Source organism: Oncorhynchus keta, chromosome 28 (genome assembly GCF_023373465.1).
Source record: "Oncorhynchus keta strain PuntledgeMale-10-30-2019 chromosome 28, Oket_V2, whole genome shotgun sequence".
NCBI classification, from domain to species: domain Eukaryota; kingdom Metazoa; phylum Chordata; class Actinopteri; order Salmoniformes; family Salmonidae; genus Oncorhynchus; species Oncorhynchus keta.
The window spans coordinates 74,125,544-74,152,746 of record NC_068448.1 but is presented as its reverse complement, the minus strand read 5'-3'; the positions used below and the strand labels follow the sequence as shown (position 1 = coordinate 74,152,746).

At 45.3% G+C, this 27,203-nt stretch overlaps 2 protein-coding genes across 10 annotated transcripts in view; both read right to left on the bottom strand.

Annotated features, from left to right (window-relative positions):
* Positions 1-780: 780 nt before the first annotated feature.
* On the bottom strand, positions 781-18,379 carry LOC118361795 (polyadenylate-binding protein 2-like). 4 transcript variants are annotated; one of them, XM_035742026.2, is made up of 7 exons: positions 17,434-17,588; positions 16,135-16,243; positions 15,854-15,921; positions 14,331-14,437; positions 7,200-7,287; positions 6,544-6,698; positions 781-1,243 (listed from the first exon to the last, which is right to left on the bottom strand). In XM_035742026.2, exons 1-7 carry the CDS (start codon positions 17,512-17,514, stop codon positions 1,060-1,062), a joined length of 792 nt encoding a protein of 263 aa, XP_035597919.1. In that variant the 5' UTR covers positions 17,515-17,588; the 3' UTR covers positions 781-1,059. The 4 variants fall into 4 exon arrangements, with proteins under 4 accessions (XP_035597919.1, XP_035597920.1, XP_035597922.1 ...); XM_035742027.2 differs by lacking the exon at positions 17,434-17,588 and adding an exon at positions 17,840-18,379 and having other exon boundaries at positions 785-1,243; XM_035742029.2 differs by lacking the exons at positions 781-1,243; positions 17,434-17,588 and adding exons at positions 2,103-2,156; positions 17,840-18,372.
* Positions 18,380-19,273: 894 nt separating this feature from the next.
* LOC118361789 (zinc finger homeobox protein 2-like) overlaps positions 19,274-27,203 on the bottom strand; it is an 18,322-nt gene continuing 10,392 nt past the window's right edge. For all 6 annotated transcript variants that reach the window (XM_035742013.2, XM_052483922.1, XM_052483924.1 and 3 more), the window contains 2 exons: positions 22,987-27,173; positions 19,274-22,651 (listed from right to left, as the gene is read on the bottom strand). In XM_035742013.2, the coding sequence (XP_035597906.1) occupies positions 22,256-22,651; positions 22,987-27,173 (4,583 nt within the window). In that variant the 3' untranslated portion in view covers positions 19,274-22,255. The remainder of the gene's footprint in view (positions 22,652-22,986; positions 27,174-27,203) is intronic.

The window sequence follows — 27,203 nt, the reverse complement described above, 5'->3', positions numbered from 1 at the left end:
AAGATCTTATTTGTGGTATAAGAGCCCAATGCGTTTTTGATTTTATCTTAGGATGAAACTAAATCTAATTCACTGCTTTGTAATAACAAATAATAGTATGAACACTTGTAAAAAGGCAGTTGGCTTAGACACGTTACAGTAAATCATTTAAAATAGTTAGAATAGTAATTGTACCTCATGAGGGTGTTCGGTTCCTGTGTGTTGTTAAAGAGGGTACTGGAGAAGACTACAACACTCAAAGCTGCAATATGGAACCTTTTGGGCAAGCCGGACAAATTCACATAGAAATGTGGATTATAGATCTGTCATTCTCATTGAAAGCAAGTCTAAGAAGCGGCAGATCTGTTCTGTGCGCTATTTATGGTTCCCGTTTTGTTACATTTTACACCAGCTTCAAACGGCTGAAAATACAATATTGAGTTATGGAAAATATATTTCACAGCTGGTTAGATAGTACAATGATTTCTGCATTTTGCACCTTTAAAGAACATAGACATTTGACACTATATTGATATTAAAAATACTGCAGAATGTCAGTCAATAGGTTCAGAATTCTCCCAGCTTTACTTTCAAGAACCGATTTTAAAATGCTTTTGTAACTAGGGACAAATCACAAACAAATTAATCATTTTTACACAACGTCTTTATTTTTTTTTTTTTTTTTTTTTTTCTAATTACAGACTAATGGGTTAAAAATTAAAAAAGCAAAACATATTTTTTTTTTGTTTAACCCACTCTCCCGTTTCAAAAATGCAAACCTCTCCACACAAACCCCCCTAAAATAAAAGCTCCGCCCCTCTCGGCTATTACATTAAATCGATGCCTTTAGCCTCGCTCCTAGTCCTCGACAAGCCGTGGCTGCACTACGCACTGTTAAAGTCGGGCCCTGGAACCCCCCCCCACCCCTTATCTGGTCCGGTCTTTCTCACTCCCAATTAAAACAGCTGCTGCCATCTTGACTAGCTCTCGCTATATAAATATGTGTGGTTGTTTGGTTGTGTGGTGTCTGAAGTGTGTGGGCCTAGTATGTGTGTGTGCGTGCCAGGTGAGTAAGTCAACTCAACGCTTGTTGTAGTAAACACCCCCTGCAGTGGCCCTGTGATCACCCTGACCCCCTCCCCCCCACACAGACAGGATGGGGTGAGTGTGCATAGCAGGAGCAGAGAGAGAGAGAGACCCTGCCGAGACATTGGGGGGCGCCGCGGCCACTGGAGGGGTTGTCAGCCTCCACTGGTCCTGAAACCTGAAACGACAAGAAGTGGTCTAATATACACAGAGAGGAGAGAAGGAGAAAGAGAGCAGAAGAGGTGAAGGACAAAATGGTAGGAGCAGCAGCACAGAAAGGCAGAGGGGTGCAAGAAGAGGGGGGAAAAGTGAGGCCTACAAAAAAAAACAAAAAAACAGAAAAAAACAGAAAAGTTGGCAGAGCTCTGGCCATGCCTTCTTGGGGTGAAATGCTACAGACTAAAAGGAAAGGTTCGATAGACAAAATGTAAAAAAATATATATATAAAAAAACAATGACCCACTGAACAGAAGTCACAGCTGTTGAGATACTAAACACAAGAGAGCGTGAGATGGAACCAGAGGGAGAATATGGTAGCAAAAGTAGTGAGAGTTGGAACTGATCAGAAAACAGAGACACAAAGAAATGAAAACGCCCAACACCACAACTTAAAAAAATAAACAACATATTTGCCCTTGGAAGTTTAACATGGACGGTACATTAAAAAAATAAAATAAAAAAAGACATTCCTTTCTCGTCGATGTTTGCTTTTTCGAAAGCAAGCATTTGGGGGCTGTGTTGGGTGTGAGGGTCACAGCCAGACAAAGGAGACAAATCTGCAGCCTGAGATAACATCTTCTCAAAAAAGAACTGCCACCAAATCTCCGACGGCCATCAGATACATTACCAGGGTGACCGCACCATCTCCGCACACGCACGCTCACACACAATCACACACTGTGGCCAGTCTGTCCAGGAGAATACTGGGGGGTTTTTTTTTCCATCTTTTTTTTTTCTTCAGTGTTTTTTCCTGGGACTTTTTTTTTCTCTCATTCTTTTTTTTTTTTTTTTTTGTATGGGGACATGGGGTGATAGTAGGGGGTTGGGGGTATTAGTAAGGGGAATACCACGATGTTGTTCGCCCTCGGCCCCTGGAAAAGAGAGAGAAAAAGAGGGTGAGTTTCTTGATTGGCTTAAAGACGGACACCAATTTTAGGGTGTGTGGTGTGGTTGTTAGTGTGCAGGTAGAAAAGGGCCTGATGAGAAGTCAATCTGAGGTAAACTGAGGGGTAAAATATATGTATGAATAATTGTTTTGAGTATACACAAATTGTTGGTAGGATGACATGTATACCATCTTAATGGTATTGTGCCTTTCTTTGATAAGTGTTGAATTACCACAATTTAATTTTTTTACGAATATGAATTAACAGTACAGAAAGAAGCGGAGAACAGCTTCACCAACATTAAAATATCTGATTCTCAGATTATACAGGACTATAGAAATAATGGTGTGGGGGTGTGTGGGACAGTGAGGCACTCTCTCCCTCTTTCTCTCTCTCTCTGCGAGAGCGGCCCCCCCGAGGTCGCTGTTGGGAGAGACCCTGAGGACAGAAGCCTCCATCTCACCCCACAGAAGAGTCAGTCATTCACATGGCACATGCTAGGAAGGCCAACACCTATAGCTTCAGCACGGAGACTTGACTGACCCCTTCTCCTGACAACCTGGACTGCACCATCACTCAAACACAGCATCAAAGCGCTTTTCCACTCACACAACAGGGTTTCCATTAGGAAAATGTGGAGCCGGACATTTGACAAGCAACATTGAAAACATTTTTACTGGATGTTTGAGAACTGTACTGGACCCATTTGTATTTTTTTAACCTTTTATTTAACCAGGCAAGTCAGTTAAGAACTAATTCTTACTTTCAATGACGGCCTAGGAACAGTGGGTTAACTGTCTGTTCTGGGGCAGAACGACAGATTTGTACCTTGTCAGCTCAGGGATTTGAACTTGCAACCTTTCGGTTACTAGTCCAACACTAACCACTAGGCTACCCTGCCACCTCTACACTCTAACCACTAGGCTACCCTGCCAGCTCTACACTCTAACCACTAGGCTACCCTGCCAGCTCTACACTCTAACCACTAGGCTACCCTGCCAGCTCTACACTCTAACCACTAGGCTACCCTGCCAGCTCTACACTCTAACCACTAGGCTACCCTGCCAGCTCTACACTTTAACCACTAGGCTACCCAAACCTTATTCAAAATGTGCTAATTCATATCAACAAGACGAGTAACTAAACAGCAAAATCACTTGCCTGTGTCAATCTAATATAGTAGACAGGTTTAGGCAAGCTGCTCTTATTAGTTAGCTTGTCATGAAAGAAACAGCCTATTCCAAACAGACTCTGGGACAGTTCTGGGACAATAGAGCCCAAATTCATACAACCAATCGGCTTAGGCTACATAATACAAACATTCAAAGCAATGAGTCTGATGCAACCGATCAGAACGTTTAGCTTCAAATGTTGATGAACTATTATATCTTGACATTATAAGCGCAGCAACGCGCACAAGGCAGTAGGCTATACATGAATGTTCACCCCATAATGCAAATTGGCAGGAAAACGGCGTTGTAAAAATGGCAATGCACAGGTGAGCGGGTTGGAAGTGACAGACAAATCTGGTAGAGCTTTAGAGACAGAGATCTAATAAGCTCATTTGAAGCCAGGTAAAACACTCCTCATAATATGTAGCAAAACATTCAGGTTTCAAACAATTATGTATGTTTTCAGAATGCAAACGGCCTCCAGGCCGTCACTCCACTTTGCGATGCACTGCTGAAGCCTGCCTTCCGCTGCGGTTTGACGATGCGGTTAAAAACTGGTTTTGAACGGTGATCCAACTCGGGGAACGGAGGACTCTAAATCTCCGACGTCGGGATTTGACATGGTATTATTCCCAGTTCTGTTGAAAGCACCACAAGATACAGCAGCATCTCTCTCGGTCAGACAGATTTTACACTCAAAGGCTCTTACATAGGTAGTGGTGTGATAAATAAAGCTACATAAAATATACTGTACACGTGACAATTTATTTCCACTCAATTATACAAATTAACCCATAGACCGATAAGAATGACCAGTCAAATGTATTTACATCAATTAATAGGCAAAAAGAAAAATGCATTATCCCACAATGGGATTTTTTCTTCTCCCGGACAATTGGTCAACACCAATTTTATCTCACCTTTTTTCTAAAAAATAATAACCAGATAAAAGCTGCCTATTACCAGCTAACAGAAACCCTGTCTTACACACACACACACACCACAAACATCAAACCCAGGCATCCAGTACCCACAAACAGACAGGTCATACGAGTAGAAACCAGTGGTGAGAATGCTGTGGTCAAAATCAGGCTGCAGGAATGAACCCTCCATTCTGGAAGTGAAGGCCGTGAGTGGGAACGTCTGACCAAGGGGACATCTGTGTGTCTGATGCACCAATGTGTAGTTAACACCACAGTTGGTTTTCAGAGCAAGGCAAAGCATCCGGACTCATGCTTTTCGTCTCCCTATAGCGGGGCCACCTGTTCCCAGGCTAGTCTATGTATAGGAGTGTGGTGGGCATACGATTGGGACTGGCACCAAATTATGTGTTAAATAGGACTTCAAAAGTTGAGCCCCTCTAAAACATCAGTGATTGACGATCATATCAACTCCCGTTAGAGGGGCCAATGAGGTACTACTACATAGGACTAAACTGACCCCATTGGTCTAGTAGTGAGTGGAAAGGTTGTTCCATTGGTCAGAATCTGTCAGTGCATGTCAGTTGGCGAGGATGCTCATTGTGCTTGCTCTGCAGCCCCTCTTCTCAGCGAAACAATATTGAAAAAATAAATAAAAAAATAACAAAACAGGACATGAGCCCAGAGACGGAGCTCCAGAGTGAGGCCCACTGAGCGCTCAATGAGTCATCATGGGAACCCCCCCTCTCACCTCACACTGAGAGACACCGTAGGACACACACTCCAGGGAGACACACCAGACTCCCAGTGCACAGCACTTTGATCCACTCCAGGTTTTACATACATAGGGGGCAAGCTTTTGTACAGATTGAAAACAAATCCAGATACCAGGGGTGTTGCTTTGGAAAAGGTCACAGGCAAAACACGGCTCTGGAGCACCTGGCCCGGGACAGGTGACCACACAGCTGGCCCGGGACAGGTGACCACACAGCTGGCCCGGGACAGGTGAACACACAGCTGGCCCGGGACAGGTGAACACACAGCTGGCCCGGGACAGGTGAACACACAGCTGGCCCGGGACAGGTGAACACAGCTGGCCCGGGACAGGTGAAAAAACACAGCACTGCGTTGATGAGATGGAACACAGGATGGATACAGGCTACTGCTCAACACTGGTACATCATTAGAACAACTGAACTGTCATTTAAGCAATGCATTTACAAAGATTAACGTCTTTGCATTTAAAATTGTCACGGCATCATAATGATCAAAATTATAAAATGGAATACGACCATCAGCACTGAACAAAATGAGAACAAACTGACATTTAAGTGAAACACTTTGCCTGTCACCTTTAGCATTAATGAGCAGCACTGTGGGAGAGATGCCCACTCACAGTCCGTGTGTACATGTAATGTAGCTCCAAGCCATACAAACAGCCTGCCTCCCATACATGTACAGCCTGGGTGGACCTCACTGCTGTGGGCTGAGAGTTTAGCTGCCTCCTCTGAAACAGTTATAGATGGTGCACGCAACAAGACCCCCCCCACCCCCACCATATCGAACCTACCCGACTCCCTCCCACCCGTCTCTCTCTCCCACTCTAAAGGAAACCTTTCCTCCACTCTGCTGTGGAAATTCCTTCACTGATCGTCAATGGCAGCCACAGATTCAGTCTCCTCCCACTACAGGCAGACTTATAGACATGCCTCCTCAATGATTCTCTATATGGCCAGTTTCAGCCCAGACACTTATTGAGGGACAGTGATACTTTGTCGTCGTCCCCCCCCGAGCTAGCCATCTTCCCGACCCCAGCCCCATCCTCCCCCCCAGCCATCCTCCCACCCCCCAGCCATCCTCCCACCCCCAGAGCCCAGCCATCCTCCCACCCACCCACCCCAGAGCCCAGCCATCCTCCCACCCACCCACCCCCAGAGCCCAGCCATCCTCCCACCCACCCACCCCCAGAGCCCAGCCATCCTCCCACCCACCCACCCCCAGAGCCCAGCCATCCTCCCACCCACCCACCCCCAGAGCCCAGCCATCCTCCCACCCACCCCCAGAGCCCAGCCATCCTCCCACCCACCCCCAGAGCCCAATCTCCCCCCGAGCCCTCGGGGCTGGCCATCACACCCCCCGGCTAACAACGCTTCACGGGGTCCACTTCTCCCCCCGCTACTTCTATAATCTCACTACTCAGTCTTCTGCCCCTTCACATCTCCATATTCTTCCTCCTCCATCCGGTAATGGCCAGCTGTCTCCCAATCTCAGGGTGCTCACCTGAAGGCCCGTCCTCTGCCTCTGGGCGGTGCGTAGCCACTGTAATAACGTGCGCGTGACGAGTTAAAGTTTCCCCCTCGTGAGCGGAAGCGGGCCCGGGGGAACCCGCGGTCTGTGGTGCTGATGCCTGGCCTGTTCGTCCTCTTCACCCCCACCTGCCAGGACAAACAGGACTCCACAAGTCAGACACTAGTACAGGGTCATGTACATCAGTCTCAGTCCAAGTAGGAAATCTGACTGAAATTCACATCATAGACAGATACGTCGGTCGAAATCCTGAGATTATCCCAGTTCTTTAGTTGAAAGCGACACTGGCACTTGAATTTTTCCTACTAGCGCTGACGTTGCCGAAAGCTACAGAGGAAAAATGTACTTACCATGACAGATGTGGTTGTGTAACCAAACTCTCTCAATATGAATACACTAACTGTAGGTCACTCTGGATAAGAGTGTCTGCCAAACGGCTCAAATGGAATTGCAATCACAGGAGGTTGGTGGCACCTCAATTGGGGAGGAGGGGTTTGTTGTAATACCTGGAGCAGAATCTCAAATTCACGGTTTCTATGTTTGATGACATTCCATTAGGTTCTAGCGATTATGAAACGTCCACCCCTCAGCAGCCTCCACTAAATGTGTATACATCGTCCCGTCCTTACCTTAATCTGCCTTCCTCTGAACAGAGACTCGTCCAATGCCATGGCCGTCCTCACAGACTCCTTGTCTGAAAACTCGATATAGGCAAACCTGCAACAGCAGCAGAAACATGACAATGGGTCACAAACGACAAATCGCAGAGAACGGAAATATTGAAACTCAAATCTCAAAACAGAATTCACTAAACAAATGTTGACACCTCTTTTTCTCAATTCCCTTAACGAGAATAAACTGTGTGATTAACAACGCTTAAATTTGAACAACCAGATCGCCAGTTTCTACGCACTTCAGAATAGACCCCTCCAGGTTATTAGAATAAGCTGTAACATTACTGGGAATTGGAGTCACAGTGTGCAATCAACATGTTTATATGCAGTACTTTAGCAGTGGCGGCAAAGGCAGTCATTGTAAATAAGAATTTGTTCTTAACTGACTTTCCTAGTTAAAAGGTTCAATTTAAAAAATATTAAGGTCGAAGTGCCGCAAACAATACAATTTTACCGCAAACGTCCACACGAGGCTACAAAACATTCCCTTATTTATATTTTTAAAAAAAAATTTTAAAAAAAAGGCATCAATTGTCACTATCGAACAGTTACTGTAGCAGTGTCCTAACTTGGAAATAATCCTGTCAGTGAGGGTTATGCGACCTCGGCATTCGAATGGCATCATAGACACCTGAAACCCCACCTCTTTAAGGAATACCTAGGATAGGATAAGTAATCCTTCTCACCCCCCCCCCCTAAAAGATTTAGATGCACTATTGTAAAGTGGCTGTTCCACTGGATGTCATAAGGTGAATGCACCAATTTGCAAGTCGCTCTGGATAAGAGCGTCTGCTAAATGACTTAAATGTAAATGTAAATAGTCGGTGCTCTTCCAGAAAGACTTAATTGTGGTCTGTCGTTCCCATCTGTAGGTGAAGCCTTCATGCACTAGGATGGTCAGCGGTGGTAAGACATGTATATAGAGGAATTAAATGAATATAGAGGAAACATTGACACTAGTCATGAATTGTGCATGGCTATAGTAATGGATACGATTATGTCAGAAAAGAAAACCTTTGTGCTCCATTACAGCTGGGACGATAAACCAGAAATGATTGACACCGACCACTTATCGCAGGCATTTTACTGATATTGTTCATTGGGATATGTAGCCTATACTAGATAAATATGAAGTTACAAATGATTACATGTGGTCTGTGGTTGGGAGGCCAGTTGGACATACTGCTAAATTCTAAAACAAAAGTTGGAGGCGGCTTATGGTAGAAATATTAACGTTCAATTTTCCCAGCAACAGCACTGGAGGACATTCCTGCAGTCAGCATGCCAATTGGGCGCTCCCTCAACTTGAGACATTGTGTTGTGTAACAGAACTGCATATTTTAAGTGGCCTTATTGTCCCCCAGCACAAGGTGAACATGTGTCAGGATCGTGCTGTTTTAATCAGATTCTTGACATGCCACATCAGTCAGATGGATGGACCATCTTGTCAAAGGACAAATGCGTACCCGTTGAGATGGAAACTAAATTGTGCGCAAAGTGAGAGACATAAGCTTTTTTTGTGCATTTGGAACATTTCTGGGATCTTCTACTTCAGCGCATGAAACCAACACTTCACATGTTGCGTTTATATATTTTCTCTGTTTAAAGGATCATTAAAAAAATGTACGTGCAATTTAGTGTTAGAAACTTGTTCCATTTATCGTTATCGCATAAATTCTGGCAATTTTTTCAGAATGAAAAACAGAACTGAGCTAAGGACCGGTAAAATCTTACAGGAAAACCTGGGTCGGTCTGCTTTCCAACAGATACAGGCAGACAAATCAACAGGACAATAATCTAAAACAAGGTCAAATATACACAAGTTGCTTAGCAAGACAACATTGAACGTTTCAGAGTGGCCTAGTTACAGTTGACTTAAATTGGTTTGAAAATCTTTGACTTTGGGTGGGTTGCAACTTGAGCTTACCGCTACGATTGGATAAAGCAAAGAAGTAACTCCGCTCCCTTTCACATCTCTCATATCAATTGCTGGTGTTTACTGCTATTGTGAGAACTCAGATGGTCCATGTACAGGTAGAGATATTGGTGTGCAAAAGAGCAGAAAAGTAAATAAATAAAAACAGTATGGGGATGAGGTAGGTAAAAATGGGTGGGCTATTTACCGATAGACTATGAACAGCGGCAGCGATCGGTTAGCTGCTCAGATAGCAGATGTTTGAAGTTGGTGAGGGAGATAAGTCTCCAACTTCAGCGATTTTTGCAATTCGTTCCAGTCACAGGCAGCAGAGAACTGGAACGAAAGGCGGCCAAATGAGGTGTTGGCTTTAGGGATGATCAGTGAGATACACCTGCTGGAGCGTGTGCTACGGGTGGGTGTTGCCATCGTGACCAGTGAACTGAGATAAGGTGGAGCTTTACCTAGCATGGACTTGTAGATGACCTGGAGCCAGTGGGTCTGGCGACGAATATGTAGCGAGGGCCAGCCAACTAGAGCATACAGGTCGCAGTGGTGTGTGGTATAAGGTGCTTTAGTGACAAAACGGATGGCACTGTGATAAACTGCATCCAGTTTGCTGAGTAGAGTGTTGGAAGCAATTTTGTAGATGACATCACCGAAGTCCAGGATCGGTAGGATAGTCAGTTTTACTAGGGTAAGTTTGGCGGCGTGAGTGAAGGAGGCTTTGTTGCGGAATAGAAAGACGACTCTAGATTTGATTTTCGATCGGAGATGTTTGAGATGAGTCTGGAAGGAGAGTTTACAGTCTAGCCAGACACCTAGGTACTTATAGATGTCCACATATTCAAGGTCGGAACCATCCAGGGTGGTGATGCTAGTCAGGCGTGCGGGTGCAGGCAGCGAACGGTTGAAAAGCATGCATTTGGTTTTACTAGTGTTTAAGAGCAGTTGGAGGCCACGGAACGAGTGTTGTATGGCATTGAAGCTCGTTTGGAGGTTAGATAGCACAGTGTCCAAGGACGGGCCGGAAGTATATAGAATGGTGTCGTCTGCATAGAGGTGGATCAGGGAATCGCCCACAGCAAGAGCTACATCATTGATATATACAGAGAAAAGAGTCGACCCGAGAATTGAACACTGTGGCACCCCCATAGACTGCCAGAGGACCGGACAGCATGCCCCCCGATTTGACACACTGAACTCTGTCTACAAAGTTGGTGGTGAACCAGGCAAGGCAGTCATCATAAAAACCGAGGCTACTGAGTCTGCCGATAAGAATATGGTGATTGACAGAGTCGAAAGCCTTGGCAAGGTCGATGAAGACGGCTGCACAGCACTGTCTTTTATCGATGGCGGTTATGATATCGTTTAGTACCTTGAGCGTGGCTGAGGTGCACCCGTGACCGGCTCAGAAACCAGATTGCACAGCGGAGAAGGTACGGTGGGATTCAAAATGGTCAGTGACCTGTTTGTTGACTTGGCTTTCGAAGACCTTCGATAGGCAGGGCAGGATGGATATAGGCAGGGCAGGATGGATATAGGTCTGTAACAGTTTGGTTCCAGGGTGTCTCCCCCTTTGAAGAGGGGGATGACTGCGGTCTCAGACGATATGAAAGAGAGGTTGAACAGGCTGGTAATAGGGGTTGCGACAATGGCGGTGGATAGTTTCAGAAATAGAGGGTCCAGATTGTCAAGCCCAGCTGATTTGTACGGGTCCAGGTTTTGCAGCTCCTTCAGAACATCTGCGTTCTGGATTTTGGGGGGGGCGGAGCTGTTGGCCGAGGTTGGAGTAGCCAGGCGGAAGGCATGGCCAGCCGTTGAGAAATGCTTGAAGTTTTCGATAATCATGGATTTATCGGTGGTGACCATGTTACCAAGCCTCAGTGCAGTGGGCAGCTGGGAGGAGGTGCTCTTGTTCTCCATGGACTTCAGTGTCCCTGAACTTTTTGGAGTTGGAGCTACAGGATGCAAATTTCTGCCTGAAGAAGCTGGCCTTAGCTTTCCTGATCAATTCACAAATGGTGTCCAGGGCACAGCTGGGAGCTGAGCTGAGGGGGGTCGGTAGCAGGCGGCAACAGTGAGACTTATTTCTGGAGAGAGTAATTTATAAAATGAGTAGTTTGAACTGTTTGGGTATGGACCTGGAAAGTATGACATTACTTTGCAGGCTAACTCCTCCCCCTTTGGCAGTTCTACCTTGACAGAAAATGTTATAGTTGGGTATGGAAACCTCAGAATTTTTGGTGGCCTTCCTGAGCCAGGATTCAGACACGGCAATGACATCAGGGTTAGCAGAGTGTGCTAAAGCAGTGAGTAAAACAAACTTAGGGAGGAGGCTTCTGATGTTGACATGCATGAAACCAAGGCTTTTTCGATCACAGAAGTCAACAAATGAGGGTGCTTGGGGACATGCAGGGCCTGGGTTTACCTCCACATCACCCGCGGAACAGAGGAGGAGTAGGAGGAGGGTGCGGCTATCAAAACTGGTCGCCTAGAGCGTTGGGGACAGAGAATAAAAGGAGCAGATTTCTGGGCATGGTAGAATATATTCAGGGCATAATGCGCAGACAGGGGTATGGTGGGGTGCGGGTACAGCGGAGGTAAGCCCAGGCACTGGGTGATGATGAGAGGTTGTATCTCTGGACATGCTGGTTGTAATGGGTGAGGTCACCGCATGTGTGGGAGGTGGGACAAATGAGGTATCAGGGGTATGAAGAGTGGAACTTGGGGCTCCATTGTAAACTAAAACAACGATAACTAACCTGAACAACAGTATACAAGGCATATTGACATTTGAGAGACATACAGCGAGGCATACAGTAATCACAGGTGTTGAATTGGGAGAGATAGCTAAAACAGTAGGTGAGACAACAACAGCTAATCAGCTAGCACAACAACAGCAGGTAAAATGACGTTGACAAGGCAGGGAGGGTCGGATTAACTACACACAGAGCCTGAGTGCGGCTGGGGCCGACAGATAAGACATAAACAAGCAGAACGGAGTACCGTAATTAATGGACAGGTAGCCTAGTCAAATAAGTAACACCCAATCACATTAACCGTTACTCTCTAGCAGCAATTCCACTATCGGTCCGTATGTAGCTGCTGCTCATTTAGTTTGCACAAAAATGGCTAAAAGTTTTTTTTAAAGTAGTAAGGGCCGCGTCTATAGCGACATATACCAGCTCTACTGGTAGTACTGCTACTACCAGCAGTACTACACCTGCACCTGTCGACGACACAAGTTGTTCTGCTTCCACGAGCACATCCAATGCTAGCATCAGTAATTCTACATTTGTTGTTAGCCCAGCTAACATGGACACCGACCGTTGTGAATCTGATGCAGCTGAAGAGTTACTGACCCCTTTACCCGGGAAAGCACCGAACAGACAGGCACGTTGGACCACCGAAGAGGTACAAATATGATTAGAACTACATTGATTTGGGGTTCACTTATAATCGGGAGTAGTGCCTTTCCTCAGCCACAGTGTGTTATATGTGCAAGAGTACGATCTCACAACTCAGTGAAGCCTTCACTCGTGCAGATATTTAGAAACAAAACATGTCAATTTGAAAAATAAGCCACGGGAGTTTGAGCGAAAATAAAGATGACTTTCGAGTAGTAAGACATGTATAAAAGCAACAGACACCATTAATAAGAAAGGGGATAGAAGCGTCTTATATGGTGAGCTACCGAGTGGCTAGGACAGGCAAGCCCCATACTATTGTGGAGGACTTAATTCTTCCCGCTGCCGTGGATATGGCTGGGACAATGATGGGGGAAAAAGCAACAAAAAAAAACCTCTTTCACGACAGTGACATGGCAGGAGATGTTTTGAAACAAATACTGCTCTTCTGCAAAGCACTGGAAACCAGGAGGATATTTTTTTAATATTTTTAAGTACTGGACAGCTTTGTGACATCAAAAGGACTTGTGATCAAGATGTGTTGGCATCTGTACTGATGGCGCAAAAGCCATGACAGGGAGACATAGTGGAGTGGTAACGTGCGTGCCAGCAGTTGCTCCCGACGCCACTTGGGTACACTGCAGCAACCACCGAGAGGCTCTTGCTGCCAAGGGAATGCCTGACAGCTTGAAAGACATTTGACACAACAGTGGAAATGGTTAACTTAGTTAAAGCAAGGCCACTGAACTCTCGTGTATTTTCTGCACTATGCAATGATATGGGCAGCGACCATGAAACACCTTAACAACACAGAAGTGCTCTGGTTATTAAGGGGCAAAGTATTGACACACCGCTCAATTTTAATTACAATCGTATAATTGTGTGTTCAAATGAACTCAAGCTTCCAGACAATGTCAAATAGCGAAGGACCGGAGTGAGTTGGGCACGCAAAGAAGCAGGTTCTTTCCCAAAACAGATGACACAAACAACTGGATTCTTTATCCCTTTCATGCCCTGCCTCCAGCCCACTTACCGATATCTGAACAAGAGAGCCTTGTTGAAATTGCAACAAGGGGTTCTGTGAAAATTCAATTTAAAAATCAGAAGGCGCTGCCAGAATTCTTGATTGGGCAACGCTCAGAGTATCCTGCCTTGGCAAATCGTGCTGTTAAGACACCGATGCCCTTGACAACCACTTACCTATGTGAGTGGTTTCTCAGCCCTCACTAGCATGAAAACTAAATACAGGCAACAGACTGGAAAATTATGACAGACACTCTCCAATACATTGCAGAGTTATGTGCACCCTTTCAAGCACACCCTTCTCATTAACCTGTGGCGTTATTCACCATTTGATAAACAAATAAGGTTTTATATGTAAGATGATTAAATAAAAAGCATAATTATTGGTCCTATAAGAGCTCTTTGTCACTTCCCACAAGCCAGGTTGTGACAAACTCACACTCATTCTTATGTTTAATAAATGTATCATGCAGTGTGTGTGTGTGTGTGTGTGTGTGTGTGTGTGTGTGTGTGTGGCAGGCTTACAATGATGGCAACAACAACAAAAAAACATTTGAGAGTGTACTGACCCTGGTGCCAGAGGGGGTACACAGCTGGAGGTTGAATGTTTGAAGGGGTACGGGACTATAACACATTTGGGAATCACTGCTCTCGATGACTGATAGAAGACGGTAGTATTGTGTACTCACAGGCCTGTAGTGAAAGAGCACATGGAGGGAACGGGGTGTAGATACGTACCCTTTGGGATGCCCTGTGAACTTGTCGCACAGGATGGTGACTCTGTTGACGGAGCCGCAGCCGTGGAAGTGGGCTTCTAGCTCCTCCGCCGTGGCGCCGTAATCCACCTTTCCACAGAGAGGGAGAACAAGTGAGATACCTCTGACAAACAGAGTGGCTAGTCGATTCCATATTGGAGAATTCACTCAGAGCCAAAAACCCAAATTAAAAATTTCTGCACAAATGCATGTGAAAATCATGCACTAATGTCAACGGGCCATCATGGCCGCACTAATGTCAACGGGACATTTATGGAAATTTGAGTCGGCCCTTTGAAACCGATAGTAAATGCAAACTGATAGGCCTAACAAGGAGAATCACCACATACACATCATTGGTTGCTCTGTTTGCATGAATCTCCTTTCATAAGCTATTCGATAAATATCTAGATACATGGCCTTAGTTTGAAATGACCGTGTGATTCGGTTTGATTAGAGGGAACGAATTGATGTGATTTAGTTCCGATAGCAGTCTATGCACTTGTGTGTGGCATGAACACATTTATTTTCCATTTTGAATTCAAATCTGCTGCTGATGAGAGCTCAGGAGCTGGGCCTCTGGGCTGGATCCGTCTGCTTACTTCTCTAAACTAAATGGCTGTGTGTGTCTCAATGTCAACGGTGTATGTAGGTACCTGAGCTGACCCATACAGCACTGAGCAGCTACCAGGCCACTATCAGATTAGGGGTGGGGAATGTATGCTTTTTGTCCCCCTACTTATCTGAAATCACCATCACCCACTGATTAATATTGTGAGCTGGTACTACGGCAATACTTATTAGCAAAAAAAATGAAAATTACCCTGTTCATGGAAAAATGACCAAACACGCTGACTGTTTAAAGCAAAACTACCAAAACGATGTATTATGTTGGTCTGGAAAATCGGAATGTTTGAAAACCCCCCAATCAGCAGTGGCGTCCACTCTGATAGGCTACACAACTCCGGTAAAACAATTTTCTACAGCCTACTTGCTAACTATTAGTTGAGTGACAAGCAAATGACATTGCTTGTCACGACTAACAAAGCCTACGATTTGACATTGCGAAAGCCATTTGAGAAGCATATGAAAGCTGTAGGTGCCGCACAGATGTTCAAATAGCCTATTAGAAAAGAAATAGGCCTACCTCTTGTTGGCGCGAGCAGCTGTGCCTCCCGCACTGTACGCACAGTTGTTATGTGACAGTCATACACAGTTACATGCATAAAAGCTCGATAGGTTACTGAACTGAAGGAGAGGACGCATCAATTCCATCCCAACAGATAAAACAATGAGTAAAAACATTAGTGACTTGGGCGATTTGTAAAAGTGAGAATGGGTTTTCTGATCGATGCATGCTTGTATTTGGATTGGGGCTCCCCCTGACCAAATGCATTGTATCTTAAACATTTTTTTACCATGGACCGACGCATATTTAGGAATCGTTACATCCCTAAGAACAACCCAAATAACATCCAGGGAGGTTAAGGGGAGGCGAAGCCTTACGTTTCCAACGTAGATGGATCTTGCGTCGGCTTCCATTTTCTCCTCGATGGACATGATGACGGGACCGGCTAATGAGAGCAAAATTGAGCAATGAGTGAAATTTAAAAACGGTGAACTAAAGAACAAACAGATATACATTTGGATGAGTCTGATATTAATCTGTCTTGCATCTGCTCTCTGGAAACGTCAGTGAAATATAACATTCAGTCAGTGTTCTCAAACATATTTTTGGAAGACATTCTCCGAGGGCACTTCTTTACTCTTTCCTCCCACAAACTCACCTGGTGGAGGGCTAAGGTTCATCTGTTTCTCCACCTCGTTCTGTAACTCCTTCAGCTTTTCTGCTTCCTCCTCCATCTCTCGCACCCGGGCTTTGATTGCCTCCAGCTCCTGAAGAAAAAATATATAGATATATTATATAAATAAATAAAACAAAGAGACACCTATCAATTACAAAGACCACCACATCAGTCAGGACAGAAATCAGCTGGGGGGGAAAAAAGAAACCAAAGGAATATATCTGTGACCTGCATGCACATAACACAATTGAAATTTCAGCAGCCTGAGCTGACCCCATTTCTACTTCTGAGTGGAACAGGCTGGCACATGACCACTGGCTGGGTCTTTGTAACAGGCAGGATTTATTCACCATTCATTTCAGACGCTCTACAGACACAGCTACATTCTCAACTAGATAACGATAGACATGCACTCACTGAATGACAACATTTGCATTGCAGTGAAACCCATTCCAGATCTTGGGGGATGTCACACATGACATCCACAACCAATAGACGAATTCCAACAGCTTTGACAGGCTTCAAAACAACATGTTTGAACATGGCAACAACATGGTTTATTTGACTCGGTCATCACTGATACATGTCTGTATTTTGTTGCATATTTAGTGTCTCTTCCCTCCCTCCCCCTATGAAAATATTTTAGGACGCAAGCCCAGCCCTAAAAATAAAGACCCGAAGGATGCGGGCCCAGCCCTAAAAAAATAAAAATAATAATTAACACTTCATCCCCACAACTGCTTTTCAACACATTCTGTGTCAACGAACACAATCACGTGCGTATAAAACCTGAAATATTGTAGCTATAAAAACATTCAAACGCAAACCAAAAGCTTTCATTTCAAAATATTGGCAATCCGCATCTTTGCACACAACTACAATAATATCCATGACCCACAAATGTAATAACAGAATACTTGTACTCAAGAGGACATCAAAGACTAATCGTTCGCACAAACGTGCTTGTGTTGTGCATATCCCTCTAACGTTAAATGCGTTAAGTGGGAAGATGAACGTGTGTCAAGGGGCATGTCATGATCGTCCCAATTAGCGAAGTTAGCGACTCGGCTCCCTCCACTATATCAAGCCTGAATGTCCATATAAAAATCGTACCTACAATAGCGCAAGTGCCGCATACCCTTTGCTAGCATTTTAGCTATATGCCGTTAAAACGCTTGCTTGTAGCTCGTAAAATGACCGTTAATTGACTATCATACGATGTATACGCTTCCATTTCAGCAGCTGTCAGCGTATGAGGAAAATAAAAGGAGGCGTGTTTACCGTGAGCTCTCTTCGTGTCTGCAGATAGACTCGCAATGCCGCGGCTAATGGCGCCTGTCCTACCCTCGCCCCTGTCCACATCTCGGTCTCGCATTTTAGCGACGAATGTTTTTTTTCTCCCCCCACTAGGTCGACAACTCTGCTGCAGAGAAACTTCCACCGCTGCTGCGCCAACATGGCCGCCAAAAACCACGCATGTCACCACCCATTTATACTGCACTGCGTGAGCCACAATGGCGGTTATATCGACCAAAGAGATAAGTCACAGTCACATACCACCACAGGGTATATAAATATAGCTAAATCCATCTTAAAATAACGTGTTTACACCCACAATACATATCGTACAATAGACATGTCTCAACTTTTAGAGAGGCTTTGGACATAAACTATGCCCTTCACTTACCGGGTCCTCAATTGCAGCTTCTCCTTCCTCTAATCCCGGCTCCTCATCGCCAACACCCGGGTCTTCTAGTTCTGGGTGCCCTGGGTCTGAGTCCAGTAGGGATTCCTCCGTCATTCCTGAGTCCAGTCCGTTACCGAACTCCGCCATCGCCCAATTCCGGTTGATCCGACCCGCCTCGTGGCTAAATCAACGTTACAGGCCACTACTCACACCGGGGGGGAGAGTGAGCGGGGCAAAGGAAGAAGAAAAAAAAACGGCTGAACACGCCGCTTAGGAAAGTTAAACGTGAAATAAAAGGCGAGCTTCAACTCTTGCCTCTGTCCGAACGGGTTCAACGGATAATAATATGATACGATTTCACAGACTAGTGGCTACTTCAATTTTATGTCGCGAATTTTCTGAAGATAATCTACAGTGATATACATGAAGAAATATACATAAAATCGAGGATTCTCTTCGCTAGCGCCGTGTCCCTCCGTTCAGAAATGGATGCCGGGGGGTGGAGTTACGTTTCACTGCGGGCGTGAACTCGCAATTTTATTAGTCAGTTGATGATCGTAGACACACACCCCTGCGTCTATTGGATATCTGGCAGCACATTCTCTTTTTAATATTTTTTGTCTTAAACTTCAAAATCTGATTCGATTAGAAATCTGTCAATCACAAGGCCCACTCCCCCATTTGTTTTGCGACCTATGATTGCATTATCCTTAATGGAGTCTTTTTGTAGGCACTAACTCCGCCATGGATCGTTGGACAAAGCCTATGGATGAGGAAAATTGTGTTTTTGGAGGGTTTTTGGCTAAATAACGAAAATAAAAGGTGGTACACACAGGCTTTGGAGATCATTTTGTTGAAATAATAATCATCAGCTAAAGTCACTTTGTTGTGCATTTGGAACAATTTATGTCAATTAAAAATAAATCACAGGCTTTGTTAACTGATTGCTATTATTACTAAATCTGTGTTAACCTCATACCTTGCTTTGAGCATTTATTCCCAAATCCTATTCTTTCCCCATTCATTTTTCCCATGGGGATGGCTGAACAAATATGGTGGTGGTGGTGAATGTTATTGCAAGAAAAGTGGAGTGAGAGAAGGTGTTCCATTTACAGAGTAACTTCTACAATTAGTTTTTATTATATTAGCAGATCAGGTTGGGTTGCAGATTCAGTTGTAATCTAGAAACTAAATATGTAACTGTAAACAACATGCATATTGAGAGCTCCTCATGGAGTAGAACTCTCCTTGTTCTACTGTATTCCCCTCTAGAAGCATCCACACCCCCAGGCCACATAGGCATATCCAGTGAATTTGCAAATACTCTTGGTTATGATAACATGTAGACAATCACGTGACTGGTGAGATTCATTTAACAAGCTGAGGAGCAATAAACCCAACTGACATACCAATAACATGGTAATAGGACCAGTGTTGTTGTTCAATTAAAATTTATTTATTTTCTGTATACCAAAGAAAACCAAATGGCGATCCAACACAAAATGAGAGTACAAGTAAGGAAAAAAAGCTGAATCAATATGCTAACACACTTATAACACACTGCCACCATTATTGTTCAATATTCATACCAATAAAAATTCTCTTTGCGTAAAGAGACATTAAAACCGTTATGAGTCAACAATCAAAACAGTGATTAATAATGATAAAAAATAGCAGAAGTAGTAGTTATAACAATAGTGATAATCAAGTGACAATGAATAGTGAATAGAATAAAAAGCATATCTCCATAAAACTACCTTGGACCGATCCCAGACTTGGAGCACAGCACTGCAACCCAGTCCTTGTTTTTAGACAAGCTACAGCTCGACACCATAACAAACAAAAAAGAAAAGCAAAAAAGATTAGTAATTATGAAGGATATTTTAAAACTTGTAGTCTATGAGCCAAATCAAGTGCCTGCCCCAGGTTGTGAAGGCTGAAATGCATTCATCTGTAGCTCATGGTAAAGATCTTGGACTGGCTCAAATGTCAAGCCATGGGAGTTCCTTTACAGTTTGCATGAAGAACATCTCTGCTGCTCTGTCAACCTCAAGATTGCTTTTTGGTTTTTTTAAATGACAGAAAGCAAAAGGAAGGATAACTTTGGAATATTATTTTTTTCTTAATATATTTCTTAAAAAAAAAAAAAAAAAGTGTAATTTGTCATTTTGCATTTTGTCAAAACTATTAATAGTAACATTGTTAATAATATACAACTTAAAACAGAAGGAAAAATATCTTTAGTATTTTATGTGTCCTTCAAAACAGCACCTTTCATAGTTTGTGCGGTCTTGACTTTTTGCATGTCCCGATTGCTTACAGAAGTATCCCCAGTAAGACAAAGGTGATGACTAGAGTACCCAACTGACTCCCTTCTCCTGGTTTCTGGACTTGCATTGTTTCTACCCATACACAGATAAGTATTAGCTTGCAACCACATATGTTTCAAGACAGAAAAAAAATTAAATCTCAGAAATGAAACCCTGTTCTTTTCTAGTTCTTCTTGTCAAGTCTGTTTCATTTGACCTCCCCAGGAAGTTGATGTATCCTGAACAAAAATATAAAACGCAACAATTAACTGTTTTACTGAGTTACAGTTCATATGAGGGAATCAGTCAACTTAAATAAATTCATTAGGCCCTAATCTATGCATTTCACATGACTGGGAATACAGATATGCATCTGTTGGTCAAGGATACCTTAAAAAAAAAAAAAAAATAGGTCTCAGGATCTCATCACAGTATTGCTGTGCTTCCATAACCCCACCATGGGGTACTCTATTCACAACGTTGACATTAGCAAACTGCTCGCCCACAAGATGCCATACACGTGGTCTGCGGTTGAGGCCAAATTCTCAAAAACAACGTTGGAGGTGGCTTGTGGTAGATAAACTAACATTAAATTCTCTAGCAACAGCTCTGGTGCCTAATTCCTGCATTCCAATTGTACACTCAAAACTTGAGACATCTGTGGCATTGTGTTGTAACAAAACTGCCAAAAAATTAAGTGGCCTTTTATTGTCTCCAACACAAGGGTCACTTGTGTAAGGATCAGCTTGTTGATATGCCACACCTGTCAGGTGGATAGATTATATTGGCAAAGGAGAAATGCTCACAAACAGGGATGTAATCACATTTGTGTGTGTTTGGACAATTTCTGGGATCTTTTTTTCTGCTCATGAAACAACACTTTACATGTTGCATTTATATTTGTGTTCAGTGTATATTGTTTGTTAAGGAATATCACTCGTTTCAATCTTACACTTGAAATGATTTGTTGTGGATATTTTTCATTGATCAAATAAGGAAATGTTATTTTCTTGTTCAACATTCATTCAATAGATCTTAAAACACCAGTAGTGAATTAATAAATTTAGAAATAATTTAAGTGTCAGGACTAAGACTTTCCTTGCACAGCAGTAAGGTCTGATCCGTTTTGTTTGGTGTTTAATGAGTTAATGTAGACATTTTTTTTGACAGACTGCAAGTACCAAAAACAATGTTTCCAATGTAATTAATGTAACTTACAATAACACATCCAACATGCAACACGCACATCTTTCATTAAGTAGAAAGACACTGCATAAGAATGCTTAAGAATAAAAACGTTTCATACAATGTAAAACGCATCAAAGTGCCGTATAATGAGAGTCTGCCCTCTTCAGCCTCTCTTTTTCCCTGTCTATAGAGGATTGTCATGAGAACAGTGAGTGGGTGTGTCTGAAATGGAGCCCTATATAGTGAACTACTTTTGACCAGGGCCCATGGAGGATTCCATTTCAGCCACAGCCAGTGTGTTTACAGGAGGGGATAATCTGTTCAGTTTAACAGGCCAATTCTAGTCACAAACAGTTAAAAGTACCTTCCGATTCCATGTGAAGTAGCATACACCATCTGAACACACGCCACCTGTATCCATACAGAAAGCTTGTAGTGACACACAATCAAGATGGCAAGTTCAACGCCACTAAAAACAGAGCTACTTCTCATTTCTGGTCCAACTCGATACAGTTACAGGTAATCCCAGCAGTCTTTTTTTAGTCAGTCAGATAATGGCCTAATTGTTTTTTGCATAAGCACAGTCTTTAGGGATAATACACAAGTATTATAAGAGTGATTTAAAAACTGGGCCAGGATGGTTAAGAACAATATTATAACTGCAGCCCAGGACAATATAAGGGACTGGTAAATGTTCACTCATTTGATAACTTTTGGTGAAGCAGTGTGACAACAGTGTATCCAGTTTGGACACAAGAACTCGGGAGAAAGACGTCCAATGTGAGGGAGCAAAGGGTGGTAAGTGACTGGGCCTTTCCATCACACTAAAGAATATTAGCTTGGAGGACCAGTGCCCAATGTGTTTATAAACATTTAAGGAGCCCAATGGGTCCAGTCTTCACCAGCACTGATGGGTGCCTTAGCTGGTGCTGCTGGGTAAGGGTGGGGAAGCTGAAGGGTCCTCCACACAAGACCCGGAGGCAGAAACAGAAATAGACCCGCTATCAGATTTATTGTTGATGATGGTCGCTGGCTGGCCAAAGTTAGTGGTTCTCAGAGTGGCTAAATGTCGAAGGGAGAAGACATGGGATCTTGCTGCTGCTCTGGACTCAAAGCCTGTGTTGCAGGCCTGGCACTTGCCTCTCAGCGTCTCTCGGCCTGCAGGCTGGCCCCCGGCTGGGGGAGAAGAGGGCTCCAGGACGGTCAGCTGAACCGGTTTGGGAAGGATGGGACGGTGGGCTCGCAGAGCGTTGTACTGCAGGTAGCTGCCCGAGCTCATGTCAATCGTCTTGGAGGGATCTGACGACACAGGAGACTACAAAAGGCAGAGAGAGAGAGAGAAAAATAATAAAAAGTGTCACTCCCAACACTGGCTTCTGACATACATGTTCAACAAAAGGTCACTGGTGTATTACCTCAACATACAGTTCTAGACAAGAAGCTACGTTTTAGAGCTGGTTTCCCCAGACACAGATTCAGCCTAGTCCTGGACTAAAACACATGCACAATGGAGATCTCCATTGAAATATATATTTTTTTGTTCACAACTGGGCTTAATCTCTTTCCTAAATAGTTGCCTGTAAAGTTTTTTTATTTTTTATATATCTCCACAGACCAATTCATTGCATACTGTACAGTAAAATGTCTGACCAGTTTCTCCTGCTGCAGCCTCCATCGTTTCTCCTTGGCGCGGGTATTCTGGAACCAGATCTGGACCACCTTGAGCGGCAGCCCCAGCTCCGTCCCTACCGCCTCACACTCCATGGCGTTAGGGTGGGCGCACGTCTCATAGCATGACTGCAGGATGGACAGCTGCAGACAGGACAGGTGTGTGCGTGGCCTGCGGGTGGTGGAGTGGTGCAGGAAGCTGCTCTCCGATGGAGAGTTCTTAGCGATGGTGACAATGCTGACTGTGGTTTGATTACTTGCGCTTGCTGTTGTGGTGGTGGTGGGGGTAGTAGTTGCCGTGGCAGCAGAGGCGGGAGCGGAGGCCGTGGCAGCAGCAGGAGCAGAGGACGTGGCAGAAATGGTGATGGCAGTGGGGGCAGCAGCTGCACCGACAGCTGTGAAGGTACGGGGTGCTGACAGACCCAACTGTTCCCTAGACAGCGTGTTGATCTTAAAGGGGCCCTTGGCCGACCAGTAATTGAGCCCATTTTGCTTTTGTGACGTCGCAGCAGGAGACTTGCTAATTGGCGTCGAGGGCAGTTTTGGCACCATGCGGTTGGTGGATCCTGGCCTGGCGAGTGGCTTCGCTTGGTTACGATCATCCACTTCCTCATCATCTTCCCCAACTTCCTCTTCAGGCGCATGTTTGGGAAGGGGGCGAGGCGGGGGAGGTCGGGTTTCCTTGTGGACGACAGGGAGAGCTGGAGCGATGCTTTTGGGGGCGATTTTGACCATTGTGACATTGTTCGTCAACTCCATTTTGGTCTTTGGCACTGCAGACACACTGTGGCTCACGGAGGAAACTGAAGAGGCCACCTCCTTGGGCCTGTTTGGAACTGTTTTTTTTACATTTTCCTCCTTCTTCACCTCCATCTTTGGGATTGCCCGTACTGGATTGGCTACAGTTGTGACGCTGCTGTTGGAGTTTGATTTAGGGGTGCTGGAGAAGATAGGTTGTGACAGTGGCCAGGTGAACTTGATGAGTGGTTTGCCCACTGCTGCCAGAGTGCCATCACTGATGAAGCGAACCTCACCCTTGCGCTCCCTAGCCCGCATGTTCTGGAACCAAATCTGTACAACTTTCTTTGGGAGATGGACCCACTCTGATATCTGCTCAAACTCGTGTTTCCCAGGATTTGGGTCTTTGAAATAGCAGCCATAAAGCACATTTAGCTGCTCAGCCTGGATGATGGTCCTGGAACGTCTCATGTCGCGGTACCGCCGTGCTTTGGGCCTACCTTTCTGGTCCCTCTCCTCTTTCTCTCTCATGTAGACAGTGCTGGCCTTGGCCATGTTATTCCCACTGACAAAGCCACTGCTGTTGGAAGTCGCTTGCTCAGGTTTGACCTCGACCACAATGAGTCTCCCTTCCCCAGGTGCCCCAAAAGCTGTGGGCCTTAGACCGAGTCCATCAAGCAGACGGCCCTTTTGTGCTGAAGTCTTGTCACCCGTGAGAGATGTTGAGCTGTTGCTTTTCCCAATGCTGAGATCTAAAGCAGCCTCACAGTCTCCTCCATTAGACATGTAGTGGGAGGTGTGGGTATGGGAGGAGAGGGATGATGTAATGAGAGGGTCAGAGAACCGGGTGATGTTAGGGGGGTTTGGAAAGGCAGGTACTTTGCCTCCATCTCCTTCTGCAACTCCGAGCCCAACCACTGATGGAGGGAGAGAGAGAACATAAGGGCTATGGAACTGATTAGAGAATGGAGTGAGGGACAGAGACAGAGGGAGGGAGTGTAGAATGCCACTTGGAAGCCGTTGATGGTCAATGGTGACGGGAAGGTGGGAAGGAGGATCAGCTTGCGCCTCTAGTTGTAAATCCACGTCGGGGTCTAGTCTCTCCTTCTTAACCTCTACCTCCTCCCGCTCCAACTCCCTCTTTCTCTTTCTTCTCTTTGCTCTCTGAGCTGCGGCCTCCTCGGCATCATCGTCATCCTCAGCGTCTGAGAGGAACACAGTGGTGGAGCGCAACACCTTTCCTCCTGAACCCTTGTCTCCTGACAGTTCTACCAGAGCCTCCTCTTTAGCAGGGCTGCCTGGCCCCTCCCTCATGGAGCCGCTCAGGCTGTCCTCATCACTCACAATGACAGAGGTGTAGAATTCTTCATTGTCTGAGGTCAGACACGAGTCCCCTTGGCTCTCCCTCCCCATCTCTTTACGCCCTCCACTATTTGACAAATCCATCGCGTGACTGCCAGAGGCCTCGTCGCTGACCCCACCCTCGGTCTCATCTATCGTAAGACAACCTTCCTCCTCGTCGTTATCAAGACCCTTGTATTTTTTACCATAGCCTGCAATGCTGCTCACGCGCTCTGTTCCCCCAGCTATCTGGCGCTCTTTGGCTCGTCGGGCATCAGTGAGCCACTTGCGTACCTCCACCTCGGTGAGCCCCACCTCCCTGCCCAACGACTCGCAGTCGTCACGGGGAGGACTGGCCGCATCAGCCTCGCTTCGCGACTCCAGAAACGCACGCATAACCTGTATCTGGAACTCTGACAGTATCGGGGGGCCTGAGAAGTGGCGAGCCCTGAAATGAGCATGGCGACGAGTTGAATCGGGGGAATTTAAGGTGCGTTTAGATGGGCTAGATTCCGGGGAGCAGACAGAGGCATAAGGGCTTGTGCCAACTTCAGATTTTTGAGGGGTAGAATCAGGGCTAAGCAAAAGGTTTAAAGTGGTAGGACTTAGGCTTGAGTTGCTGGTAACAGACGGTGAGCGGTCACTACACTTGTCATTGTCCCCCACTTTCTCATCTGGCCCCATGTGACCTGCTGAGTTCCCGCTCTCTGTTGTGCTCTCTTTCATTTCAATATCTCCATCTATCATACATGACTCAGCCCTGTTATTTTTGCCTACTAAGGCGCCGAGATGCTCTTGTGCATATCCCTTACCATCCTCCTCACAAATCTCTCTTTCTCCATCACCACATTCCATGGACCAACTGTCCTCCTTCTCAGCCTTAAGTGATCCTTTCTCCTCAGCTGTCGCCTCGTTTGTGTCTTGCTTCACTTTGCTCTTGTTTGTTTGGCTGTCTTCTGAACAGGCTTGTGAGATTGCTTGGAGACCGACAGCTGGCCACTGGTTCTGTAAGCTACTGAGTCTTTGGGCCAGGATAGCTTGCTGGGCAGCATTGAGACCTAGTAGGGGTATTGACTGGGTCAGAAGCTCTGGGTTTAGTCTCTGGCTTTGTGTTTGGAGCCCATTCAGGATAAAGGGGATGAGCATCTGAGTCTGGGTTATGAGCTGAGGTGAGGCCGTGGCAGGGGATGCACCAGCCGCAAACAGAGAGGGGAGGAGGGAGGGGAGGAGGGAGTGTGAGATAGAGCTTGGGCTGGACGTGAGGAGGGTGAGAAAAGCAGAGACTGCCTGAGCAGAGGTCACAGGGGAGGAAAGCAGTGAGGGAGACGGCTGGGTTTGAATTGCATCTCCATCTTTGTTAGTCATTGCTGCAGCAGCCAGGCTTGCCGGGGTGACACAATTGCTGCTGGGGGTGCTAACCAACTGTGCAGCACTGCCCCCAGACGTAACAACTAAGTTAGTAGCCATATTGGTCCTTCCTGAATTTCCACTTGCACTGTTGGCAGAGATTCCTGCATTTCTGCTACGAGTTTGGTGCAAAACAGATTTCAAATGACTCTCCAGGGTGATGGCATGGTTGTAAGAGACTCGACACACAGTGCACTGGTAGGGCTTGTTTGATAGATATGGCCGAGACAGAAAAGGGACTGAGGGAGCGGCTGGGGTCCCATTTTCACCACCCTGTTTTAGGGATCCGGTTCTCATCCGTTGCACATGGGATGCAGAGTTGTAGTGAACACTTAATGCGGTCCTGGTAGGAAAAGCCTCTAAGCACGCATTACACTTGAATGGAGGACTGTCATCGCCTTCAGCCATTACACAATTTGTACCCTTTGACTCTTCATTGTTGTCAGGTGTTTCTGTGGACTGATCTCTCTCCTGATGAGTCTCAAAGACAACTCCACCTCCCTCCAGGTCTCTAGCTCCCTCTGCCTCCTTATCCATCTCTTTATCTTTGTCTCCAGACGCAATGAGAGTGTGCCTACTGTCGGAATTATGTTGGGGTCCGTCAGCGTTCTCATTATTAGGACACGGGTCTGAGAGGGAGGCGGAGGAGGCTTCTAAAAGCTCCAGCTGTAATGACGGAGCATCTGATGTAAAGGAGAAAGGCAAGACATTTC